Genomic DNA, 12902 nt, shown 5'->3' on the forward strand with positions numbered 1-12902 from the left:
ATCCCACCCCATTTAAATGTTTAGGAAGGCGGGCGGACAGCGCGATCAGCTGTCCACCCACCGACCTGTCAATGACCAATTGAGGCCATTGACAGGATCATTAAGGCAATTAAAGGCCCTGCCCGTCCAACCTTAAAGTTGGTGGGCAGGCCAGGAGCCCCAGTTGGGCTTCTGAAAAAACATGAAACCTCATCCACCGGCAGGATGAGGTTTCATGTCTGTTTTTAAAAAGTTTAACAAAGTTCTTGTCATATTTATTAACATGTCCCATCTTGTGTGATATTGTCACATGAGGGGAACATGTTAATAATATTTTCATTATTCTATTTTTAATATTTAAACCACTGTCAGCGATCTCCCTGAGGCAGCACTTAGTCTCAGGGAGATGTGCGTATGCGCGAAAGAGCGCACTCTGACAGTTGGGGAATCTCTCCCCCCTCCGCACAGGAAGTGCATAGCGCATCCCGTCGGGCAGCCCGCTGGGCAGGCCTTAATTGGCCCGCCCACTTAAAATGGCGATGAGGCCCGTTTCAGCGGTAGCGATTGGCTGCCCACCCGCCGCCGAGCCGGTGGGGCCCGCCCGCCCATCAAGGGCAAAATTCTGCCCAGTATCTTTGGATGCATCTCATTTGGTCCTGATGCCTTGTCAGCTTTAAGTCCAGACAGTCTGTACCTCCTCCTTTTCAACTTTAAATCTTCAAGTATCTGAACTACCTCCTCTTTCCTCATGACTTGGGCAGCATCTTCCTTTGTAAAGACAGATGCAAAGCATTAATTCAATATGTTAGCCAGGCCCCTGACCACATGCATTAAGCTCCTTTTCGGTCCCTAAATGGCCCCACTCCTCCTCTTGCCACCCTTTTACTATTTAAATGTCTACAGAATACTTCTGATTCCCATTTATGTTTGCTGCCAGTCTCTACTCACACTCCCTCGGCTTGTCTTGTTTGCTTTCACAATTCCCCTTTCAGCCTTCTTTATTCAGCCTGGTTCTCAATTGTATTATTCACGTGACATTTGTCATAAGGATATTTTATCTGCTTCTTCTTAATCTTTATCTCTTTCGTCATCCAGAAAGCTCTAGATTGTTTGCCCTACCTTTCCCCTTCAGATACTTTAACTGTACTCGAACGATCTTTACTTTCAAGGCAGACCACTGTTCAGTTACAGTTTGTCTGGGCCAAATCCATTCTTACCCTATTGAAGTTAGCTTTCCCCCAGTTCATTATTCTTATTCTAGATTGCTCCTTGCCCTTTTCCATCATCAACCTAAACGTTATGACATAATGATCACTGTCCCCTAAATGCTCCCCTACTGACACATGATCCATTTGGCTCACCTTGTTCCCAAGAACCAGGCCTAGTAGTGCCTCCTTTCTCACTGGACTGGAAACATACCGCTGTAGAAAATTTTCCTGAGTGCGTTCTAGGAACTCTTACCCCTCTCTGCCCTTTACACTACTACTATCCCAGTCTATATTCAGATAATTAAAGACCCCCATTATAACTGGTCTATAATTCTTGCACTTTTCTGTAACATCCTTTAAAATTTGCTCCTTTACATCTTTCCCACTGGTTAGTGGCCTATAGACTACACTGAGCAATGTAACTGCACCTGATCAGTATAAATGCTATCAGAAAGTAACTCAGTCTCTCCTTCTGGCACACTTAAAAAATACGTACATCAGCCAGCATCACCATCCCTGGGTATATCCTGTCCCAGCGGTAGGGCATGCCTAGCAGAGGTGGTGGCACAGTGGTATACAGTCAGGAGGGAGTTGCCCTGGGAGTCCTTAATATCGACACTGGACCCCATGAAGTCTCATGGCAACAGGTCAAACATGGGAAAGGAAACCTCCTGCTGATTACTATGCACTGCCCTCCCTCAGCTGATGAATCAGTGCTCCTCCATGCTGAACATGACTTGGAGGAAGTACTGAGTGTGTCAAGGGCACAGAATGTACTTTGGGTGGGGGACTTCAATGTCCATTATCAAGACTGGCTCGGTAGCACCACTACTGACCAAGCTGGCCGAGTCCTAAAGGACATAGTTGCTAGACTGGGTATACGGTAGGTGGTGAGGGAACCAACAAGAGGGAAAAACATACTTGGCCTCATTCTCACCAATCTGCCTGCCGCAGATGCATCTGTCCATGACAGTATCGGTAGGAGTGACCACCGCACAGTCATTGTGGAGATGAAGTCCCACCTTCACACTGAGGATACCCTCCATCGTGTTGCGTGGCACCACTACCATGCTAAATGGGATAGACTTTGAACTGATCTAGCAACTCAAGACTGGGCACCCATGAGGCGCTGTGGGCCATTAGCAGCGGCAGAATTGCACTTGAACACAATCTGTAACCTCATGGCCCAGCATATCCCCCACTCTACCATTACCATCAAACCGGGAGATCAACCCTGGTTCAATGAAGAGTGCAGGAGGTCATGCCAGGAGCAGCACCAGGCATACCTAAAAATGAGGTGTCAACCTGGTGAAGCTATAACACAGGACTACTTGCCTGCCAAATAGCGCACGCAGCAAGTGATAGACAGAGCTAAGTGATCCCACAACCAACAGATCAGATCTAAGCTTTGCAGTCCTGCTATATCCAGCCATGAATGGTGGTGGACAATTAAACAACTCACTGGAAGAGGAGGCTCCACAAATATCCCCATCCTTATTAATGGGGGAGCCCAGCATATCAGTGCAAAAGATACGGCTGAAGCATTTGCTGCAATCTTCAGCCAGAAGTGTCGAGTGGATGATCCATCTCAGCCTCCTCCGGAGGTCCCCAGCATCATAGATGCCAGCCTTCAGCCAATTCAATTCACTCCACATGATATCAAGAAATGGCTGAAGGCACTGGATACTGCAAAGGCTATGGGCCCTGACAATATTTCAAATAAAGTACTGAGTACTTGTGCTTCAGAACTTGCCACGCCCCTAGCCAAGTTGTTCCAGTACAGCTACAACACTGGCATCTACCTGGCTATGTGGAAAATTGTCCGGGTATGGCCTGTACACAAAAGCAGGACAGACCCAAGCTGGCCAATTACCTCCCCATCAGTGCATTCTCGATCATCAGTAAAGTAATGAAAGGGGTCATCAACGGTGCTTCGCAATAACCTGCTCACTGATGCCCAGTTTGGGTTCCACCAGGGCAACTCAGCTCCTGACCTCATTAAGGCCTTGGTTCAAACATGGACAAAAGAGCTGAACTCCCAAGGTGAGGTGAGAGTGACTGCCCTTGACATCAAAGCTGCATTTGACTGAATATGGAATTAAGGACCCCCAACAAAACTGGAGTCAATGGGAATCGGGGGAAAACTCTCCACTAGTTGGAGTTGTACCTAACACAAAGGGAAGATAGTTGTGGTTGTTGGAGGTCAATCTTCTCAGCCCCAGGACATCACTGCAGGAGTTCCTCAGGGTAGTGTCCTTGGCCCAACCTTCTTCAGCTGCTTCAACGATGACCTTCCTTCCATCATAAGGTCAGAAGTAGGGATGTTCGCTGATGATTGCACAATGTTCAGCACCATTTACAACTTCTTAGATATTGAAGCAGTCCATGTCCAAATGCAGCAAGACCTGGACAATATCCAGGCTTGGGCTGACAAGTGGCAAGTAACATTCGCGCCACACAAGTGCCAGGCAATGACCATCTCCAACAAGAGAGAATCTAACCATCGCCCCATGACATTCAATGGCATTACCATCACTGAATCTCCCACTATCAACATCCTGGGGATTACCATTGACCAGGAACTGTACTGGACTAGTCATATAAATACTGCGGCCACAAGAGCAGGTCAGAGGCTAGGAATCCTGAGATGAGTAACTCACCTCCTGACTCCCCAAAGCCTGTCCATCATCTGCAAGGCACAAGTCAGGAGTGTGATGGAATACTCCTCACTTGCCTGGATGAGTGCAGCTCCCACAACACTCAAGAAGCTTGACACCATCCAGGACAAAGCAGCCTGCTTGATTGGCATCACATCCATAAACATTCACTCCCTCCACCGCTGACGCACAGTAGCAGCAGTGTGTACCATCAACAAGATGCACTGCAGGAATTCACCAAGGCTCCTTAGACAGCACCTTTGAAACCAATTACCGTTACCATCTAGAAGGACAGGGGCAGCAGACACATGGGAACACCACCACCTGGAAGTTCCCCTCCAAGTCACTCATCATCCTGACTTGGAAATATATCACTGTTCCTTCACTGTTGGTGGGTCAAAATCCTGGAGCTCCCTTCATAATAGCATTGTAGGTGTACCTACACCACAGGGACTGCAGCGTTTCAAGAAGGCAGCTCACCAACACCTTCTCAAGGGCAACTAGGGATGGGCAATAAATGGTGGCTCAGCCAGCAAAGCCCACATCCCGTGAATGAATAAAGAAAAGTAGGCCAGTCGGTCCATCGAGCCTGCTCCGCCATTCGATAAGATCATGGCTGATCTGATTGTAACCTCAACTCCACATTCCCGCCTACCCCGATAACCTTTCACCCCCTTGCTTACCAAGGATCTATCTAGCTCCGCCTTAAAAGTATTCAAAGACTTTGCTTCCACCACCTTTTAAGGAAGAGAGTTCCAAAGACTCATGACCCTCTGAGAGAAAAAAAAATTCTCCACATCTCTGTCTTAAATGGACGACCCCTTATTTTTAAACAGTGACCCCCTCATACTAGATTCTCCCACAAGAGGAAACATCCTTTCCACATCCACCCTGTCAAGACCATTCAGGATCTTATATGTTTTAATCAAGATGTCTCTTACTCATCTAAACTCTAGCGGATATAAGCCTAGCCTGTCCATCCTATCCTCATAAGATGACCCACCCATTCCAGGTATTGGTCTACTAAACCTTTGAACTGCCTCCAATACATTTATGTCTTTCCTTAAATAAGGAGAAATAAGGTGAGATACCTCTGGGGACAGTCTCGATGCTGCCAGTTCAAGCTGAGAATGTTGATGCGACTAATTTCCTAAGGACTAATTTCCTTAAATAAATGAAATTAACCTGCCAAACACTATGAAACATTTCGCCACATGAATTAAATTATGATGAAGGGATACATGGGAGTGATTACAGGTTGGCCATAGCCCACTCAATTCATCCTCTCTTGGTTCATGATGACATCTCACTTCCTCAATAAAATTGCTGTTTTGTATTCATTTCCAAAAATGAATTGCTCTATTAATAGATATTCTGGTATAAATGAGCAATCACTGATCTGACTAATTCTTGCAGCCAAGTTTTATGCTTTTGTTTCATTGCTCAGTCATGAAGACTGTGCTCTCATCATTTATGAATTACCAGGATCAGCCACCCTCTGGATCATTACACGCTTTTCCCCACTTAGGTGTCATGTAAATCCAATTCATTGAAAGTGGAAGGCAACCCCATAATTATTGCACCACGTAAATGTTTAAAGTAAAAGTTCAACTCTCCAAATCACCAAACCATTTCCTAATCTTTTCTATAATCCATCCTATTACATTGCATAAGAGCCAATTTAGTGCTGTGCATTTTTTAATTACAGCACTTCAGTCAGCCGCAACTAAGATTAATTTGAGAAGCAATTGTGCCCGAACCTGGCCTCGGGTAATTGATCTAATAATCCTTTCGCACTTACTTGGCAACATTTCTTCCAAGCTTCTTACTTCTTCAATTTATCTCCATGCACAAGTGGGGCTGTGTCAGGTCAATCCCAAATACCGATGTTTTAAATGGTCTGCGTTCAAGTTTGATCATGATAATGATGCCAAAAGGAATCCAAATGGGAGAAACAGTAATGAAATAAAACTCGTGATGCGGTGAGGGGAGATTGTGGCACCAGTCATAAAAAAAATGAGGCAACATGGAATGTAGAGATCACTTGAAAAATCCCAAACTGAGATTGATAGATTATTACTAGGTGAGGGTTGAGGAATCTAGGCCGCTGGATGGAGTTAAGGTGCAGATCAGCCATGACCTTATTGAATAGCAAAACAGACCCGAGACTTAACAGTGGGATTTTCCGCATCCGCGATCTTCCGATCCTCTGGCTGGGGCGTTGCCTCACCTGCGGAGGGGTCCCACCCACCATGGAGCCGGAAAATCCCGGCCCTAATGTGGGCTGAATTTGGATTGATTGTAAAATGATTCCCCCATTCCATCAAGAAATCTGAATTTCCATCCAACAAATGTGGACACCCACAGTTTTTAATGTTTTACTAATGATATCACATGTAAATTTTAGCAACTTGCTCTTCTAATTTTTCTCTTTATTAAGGTTTTGCATTCCGCAGTGTAGATACGAACCCTCAATCCCTCCCTTGAATTCCTTGGTTCTTCTCCCACCTCAAAGCAATAACCGGGGCCAGGATTTTGCCCTCATCGGGCGGGCTCGGCGGGGGTGAGTTGGAGCAGTCGGGAAGCCGACTGCCGCCCGCGATCGGGCCACCACCACAATTTCACGCTGGTGGGGGGGGGTCAGCGTGAAACACGTGCTGCAGCGCTTAGAACTGCTGGTGTGGGGGGTGGGGGCGGGGGGTGGGGGGGAGGAGGGCGAGCAGGGAACTTTGAGCATGTGTGCAGGTGCGCCCAGGTAAAGCTCCCTGAGGCACAGAGCTGCCTCAGGGAGATGAAGATATAAAAAAAATTAAAATAAAGAATTTTAAGGTGTTAAAAAAATGTCCCCTCATGTTGCTCAGTCACATGAGCCAGGACATGTTAGAAATTGGTATGAAATTTAAAAATTTTTTTAACAACAGATTGAAGCCCATTGATGATGCTTCGCAAAAAAAAGCAAAGGCCGATTGGCCTACCCACCAACTGTAAGGTTGGACAGGCAGTGAAAAATTTAATTCAATTGGATTGTTAATGGCCTTAATAGGCCTGTTAATTGTCAGCGGGCACACTGCCAACTCCTGCGTGCGCCCGCCAACCGAAATAGCGCACGGCGTCATCGTGCATCATTTTATCCTCATTCGGGTAGGACATGCACCTGCCTGACGAGCAGGAAATTCAGCCCCCAGGTTACTGAGCTGGTTGCTTCGACTCTTTTTCCTGGTTTTCTCAATTACCTTGAGTCAAATTTTAACCTATGTTGGATCATATAGGGGGGGGTGAAATTGGTTGATGCCAGTAGCGCAAAATGAGCTTGTAGCAAATCAGCAGAGCCTGCAATACAATGCGCTGATTTTTATTTTCCAGTGACTTGGGAAACACTTCCAAGGTTTTCAATCACAAACCGAAGTGACAATGAGAGTCTCCAAAAGAATTTGAACAGTTGCTCTCTGAGCTTCAGTAGAAAGGAGATCTGGCGTGGTATAAAACCAGCTGCCGATTCACTATGTTTTGCTCTGCTGCTATAGACCCATTCCTCCACACACAGCTTCACTGACTGGGAACTCCTTCACTTTGATGGCCTGGGGAATGTACCGATTTGGGGAATCTAAAAGTCAAAAACCTATGTCAGTTAGCATGTTTCTAATACTGGGGATAGTGCAGGCAGTACCTCCGTCCTTTTTCCTGTGTTTTCTTCCCGTGGTCAAATAGCGATGCTTCATTAAAAGAAACTCTGCGACCAGTAGAACAGGTGGAAAGAAATCGCTCTGTTTCGAGGTCATGATAGCTGCCGGTTGACAAACATTCGGAATCATCAACTTTGATTGTGATTTCTGAAACAACATAGAAAACAAAAATTAAAACAGTTAAATATTCCATTCTGCAATTGTGCTCTTGGAAACGATACATTGCTTTCATGGTTATCTGGACATTGTTCAATGTAGCTAATAGAATGGTAGGGAGACACCCTTGGAAGCTAGGTTCTCCTGTTACAGAAAGTTGCTTGGAGGTGGAATCCTAGAAGCCATTTTAAAAATGCAACCCAGCCACATTGGCTTCATGGACTGTTTTACCTCATGCAATTAGCATAACCATTCACTTTTGTTCATAAAACTGCCCTTGTCTTTGGCAGCTTTCCATCCAGTGAGACAATGGTTTGCAATATGGTGGCTAACTCCGTGTTAAACATTGCCTGGGTGTGGCTCAGGAACCCCACACCGGCCTGGCAGCCTCTGCCGCATTTGCTGCAGATGAAGACAGTGGGCTGAGAAGGCGCAAAGCTTGCTGGCCTCTGTTTTCTCTGCCAACTGTGCATTCCATTTCTCCTTGCCTCTTCTAATGCCCCTCCAGACAGTCAGCCTCTAGAAGTCATGACCGTTGGCAACCGTTTCCCAGTTGTCTATGATGATGTCTGCCATCTTCATATCTCGCTTGCAAGTGTCCTTTTGGTGGAGGTATATGCATTGAGCAGGTTGTGTGACAGTGGCCAGTTCACCGTACAGAAGGTCTTTAGATCATCATTGGCTATCATCCACCTGATAAACATGGCTGGGCCAGCACAAACATCATTGGCTTAGCAATGGGTGTATATTGATGGAATTAGGATGCTTCAGGACTTCTGAGTTGTCACCTTGTCCTGCCAAGAGATGCTGAGGATACGTCTAAGAAGTGAAAGTGGAAACTATTCAGCCTTTTCTCCTACCTAGCATAGGTTGACCAGATGTCACTGCTATAGAGAAGTGTACTAAGGATATGGGCTTGGTAGGTTCACAGTTTGATGTTCTCAGTCAGGTTGCTTTTATTCCATTCTCTCTTACTCAGCTCGGACATAACAGCTGCAGCTTTTGCAATGCGCATGTTGATTTCAGCACCAAATGACAGATTGCTGGTGATTGTGGAGCCTAGATATGTGAAGCTAACAACTTCAGCTCCAGCGTCACATTGTCAATGCTGATAGATGGTGGCATGGCAACATCCTGGGCCATGGCATCTGTCTTCCTGATGCTGATGGGCAAGCCAAATTCTAAAATTATTAACTGTTTCAAATCTGCATCAGATGAAAGCCTGTGTTGAGATTAAAACCTTTATTAATTGTAAAGACTGTTTTGAAATAATTCTCACTACATTCAACAGGACATATCTGATAGTTAGATAACAGCGGCACCTGAAACTACCGTTGAGCTCAAAGGGCCTTTAAAAATGATTTTAAACACTCAAATTATGAAACCTAATAAACCCTGATAAAACACATTGTCACGGTTTACCTGAAGAGCTGTATCTGCCCCACACAGTGGTTTCAGCCAAAGTTCAGCTCTGCCTGTGTCTTGCACTGTAAGTGCAGCTAATGGCACCAGAACCTGCCCGATGCACTGCTCTCCCATACATTCAAGAAGAAAAATTGGACATTCTCTGCCAATCGATCGGGGCATCCCTTCTATCAATGTGGTTAAAGTTTGGGCATTGAGAGATACTTATTCTATAACACACTCCATCCCTTCCCCCAAAATTACAATATCATTAATACTATCACCCCCCAACCCATAAGTCACAATATCATTTTCTGTGAGTCACTTCCTTGCTCAGTGTTTACATGACTAGCCTCATGCTGTGAACAAAAAACATTTATTCAGGCAAGGACTTAGTTTTCTTTTTCATTGGAGGTTTGTGTGTGCTGATCAAGTTGAAGGATTGCAGTGCTGGAAAAGGAACATTTTCTATTTTATGTATTTAATGTCACTGTCAGAATAGACACATAACATCCAGAAAAAGATTCCCCCTGCACTGTTCTGACAGTATATTTTCAAACAGAATTCCCTACTGCACCAATGTGACATATCCATTTCCCACAGCAGCTATTCTTGTGACTGCTCACAGTAAGGTTGCCGTACTTATGTCAATTAGGGCTATATTTCAGACATTCTTTACAGTGGACTCATGCTCACTAAAGAAGTGGATTGAGACCATCCAAAATCAGTTTACTGATAATACGTCCAAGTGCCAGCAGAGGATCATTCATCCCATGAGTCTGACGGAATTGTATCCAGCATTAGAGGTGAATAGACACCACTTTAATGCTGGTCCACCCATTCCCAGCATTTAAAACACTCATAAATTCCCTGCTTTGTTTTTTTGCTGCATGTTGCATAGCGTAAGGACATAAGAAATAAGAGCAGCAATAGGCCATTTGGCCCCCTCGAGCCTGTTCCACCATTCAATGAGAATATGGCTAATCTGGTTGAGGCTTTAACTCCACTTCACTGCCTCCCGCTCCCCCCCAGTCCCCATAACTCTTGACTCCCTTTAAATCAAAAATCTATCTAACTCAGCCTTGAATATATTTAATGATATAGCCTCCACTGCTCTCTGGGGTAGAAAATGCCAAAGATCAATGACTCTTTGAGAGAAGAGATTCCTCCTCATCTCCATCTTAAATGGGAGAGCCCTTATTTTGAAACTGTGCCCCTGATTTTAGATTCCTCCACAAGGGGAAACATCCCCTCAGCATCTACCCTGTCAAGCCCCCTCAGAATCTTATGTTTCCATAAGATCACCTCTCATTCATCTACACTCCAATGAGTACAGGCCCAACCTGCTCAACTTTTTCTCATAAGGCAATCCCTTTCTCACAGAAATCAACCTAATGAACATTCTCTGAACTGCCTCCTCTGCAAGTATATCCCTCCTTTAATAAGGTGATCAAAGCTGTACACAATACTCTAAGTGTAGTCTCATTAATGCCTGTGGCCGAGGTTGTAGCAAGACTTCCCTACTTATATACTCCATTCTCCTTGCAATAAAGGCCAACATTGCACTTGCCTTCCTAATTACTTGTTATACCTGTATGCTAACATTTTGTGATGCACGTACGAGGGCTCCCAGATTTCTCTGTACTGCAGCATTCTGTAATCTCTCACCATTTAAATAATATTTTGCTTTTCTATTCTTCCCACCAATGTGTTCAACCTCACATTTTTCCACATTATATTCCACATTCCACCTGCCAATTTTTTGCCCGCCCACTGAACCACCCATATCCCTTTGCAGACTCTTGTGTCCCCCTCACAACTTGCTTTCCTACTTATCTTTGTATTGTCAGAAAATTTGGCTGCAATACGTAGAACATAAGAGCAGGGAAGTTATGCTGGAACTATATAAAACATTAGTTAGGCCACAACTTGAGTACTGTGTGTAGTTCTGGTCACCTCATTACAGGAAGGATGTAATTGCACTGGAGAGGGTACAGAGGAGATTGACGAGGATGTTGCCAGTACTGGAAAATTGCAGCTATGAGGGAAGGTTGGATAGGCTGGGGCTGTTCTCCTTGGAACAGGGGAGGCTGAGGGGAGATTTGATTGAGATGTGCTGCCTGAAAGGGTAGTAGAGACAGAAAATCTCAGCTCATTTCAAAGGATATGCACCTGAAGTGTCGTCACCTGCAGGGTACGGACTAAACACTGGAAAGTGGGATTAGGCTGGGTGGCTTGTTTTTCGGCTGGCACAAGCATGAAGGACCAAGCGGCCTCTTTCTGTGCCGTAAACTTTCTATGATTCTACGATTCTATGATTATACAAAGGCCCTTCATCCAAGTCATTAATACAGATTGTAAGTAATTGAGGCCCCAGCAACTGGTCCCTGTGGCATTCCACTAATTACAGTTCACCAACCTAAAAACGATTCATTTATTCCAACTCTATTTCCTGTTGGTTAGCCAATCTTCTATCCATGCTACCTTCAATATATTACACCAACGTCATGAGTTCTTATCTTGTGTAGAAAATTATTATGTGGCACCTTGTTGAATCCCTTTTGGAAAACCAAATAGACTACCTATACTGATTCCCCTTAATCCACGCTGCTTCTTCCATCCCCAAAGCATGAAATGTCTAAATCTCTATTCTCCTGGCTTGGCATGTGTAAATGTTCTTTGTAGTTCTACATATCCTGCACAGTTCTATAAGATAACAAGGAGCCCCTCTTACATAGTACCTTCTATAATGACAGATTTTAATTTCTGTTACTGTGGGTGCAAAAATAATGCTAACTGGAACCAAACTGAGGGCTGCCCATGTATCCTGATCAGTTTGAGATGTGTAAGGTTTCTCACACTAAAATTTTGTGGCCTTGTTATTTGAAAGCATTTGCTCAATATTTGGAATAGCTCAGCTTTCTTCAATTGAATTATCTCCACTCCCGGCACTCCAGACCACTAGTGTTGATTTGCATACATGCTAATATCTCTCACAGAAGGAAAAAAACTGTAGGAAGTGAAGGAATGGACAGTTTCCCTGTTTGGGTTTCTGGACAACTTCCCTGGTCTGCCCATGGGTGAAATGACCGCAGATTCCATTACTCTGGCACTGCCTTTCTGGTGAAGCAGAACCAAAAGGGTAGTTTCTCCACTTCAGAGGCTTAAATGTATATCAAGGCTGACACCCCAGTGCAGTTCTGAGGGTGCACTACACTGCAAGGGATGCTGTCTTTTGGACAGGATGTTAAACTGAGGCCCTGCTTACCTTTAGCTGAACATAAAAGAACCCACGGTGTTATTCCGAAGAAGACCAGGGAGTTTTCCCTGATGATGTGTCCAATAATTATCCCTCAACCAACATCGCTAGAATAGCTTATCTAGTCATTATTTCATTGCTGTTTGTGGGGCCTTGCTGTGTTCAAATTGGCAGTGATTACACTCTAAAAGTACTTTGTTAGCTGTAAAGTGCTTTGGGTTGTCCTGAGGTCATGAAAGTTGCTATATAATGCAAGTCTTTCTTTCATTAAATAATCCTATGTAGGTGTTCTTGGGTCTGTACAGATAGTAGCATAAATATAGATGAACACGAACTGTCAAGAGAGCTGTCAAGAGTAACTGTCAGAAGTGTCAAAAACAATTGTCAAGCTGGCAAGGAATTTAAAACTCCTGCCCTTTAAACCTTTTAAAAAACTATGTGGAGTGTTGAAAAAAAAACACTTGTTATTTCACTCTGTTTGTTGATATCAGGCTGAGGGGAATAATTGCTGGATTTGTGCTGCCTGGCTGTTTTCACAACCTTCCATGATCACGGT

General features: G+C 44.6%; 1 protein-coding gene across 2 annotated transcripts in view; it reads right to left on the reverse strand.

Annotated features, from left to right (window-relative positions):
* cbarpb (CACN subunit beta associated regulatory protein b) overlaps positions 1-12902 on the reverse strand; it is a 195765-nt gene that overhangs the window by 70949 nt on the left and 111914 nt on the right. For both annotated transcript variants that reach the window (XM_078555946.1, XM_078555945.1), the window contains exon 5: positions 7512-7674. In XM_078555946.1, coding sequence (XP_078412072.1) covers positions 7512-7674 — 163 coding nt within the window. The remainder of the gene's footprint in view (positions 1-7511; positions 7675-12902) is intronic.

Source organism: Cetorhinus maximus, chromosome 13 (genome assembly GCF_964194155.1).
Source record: "Cetorhinus maximus chromosome 13, sCetMax3.hap1.1, whole genome shotgun sequence".
Lineage (NCBI taxonomy): Eukaryota > Metazoa > Chordata > Chondrichthyes > Lamniformes > Cetorhinidae > Cetorhinus > Cetorhinus maximus.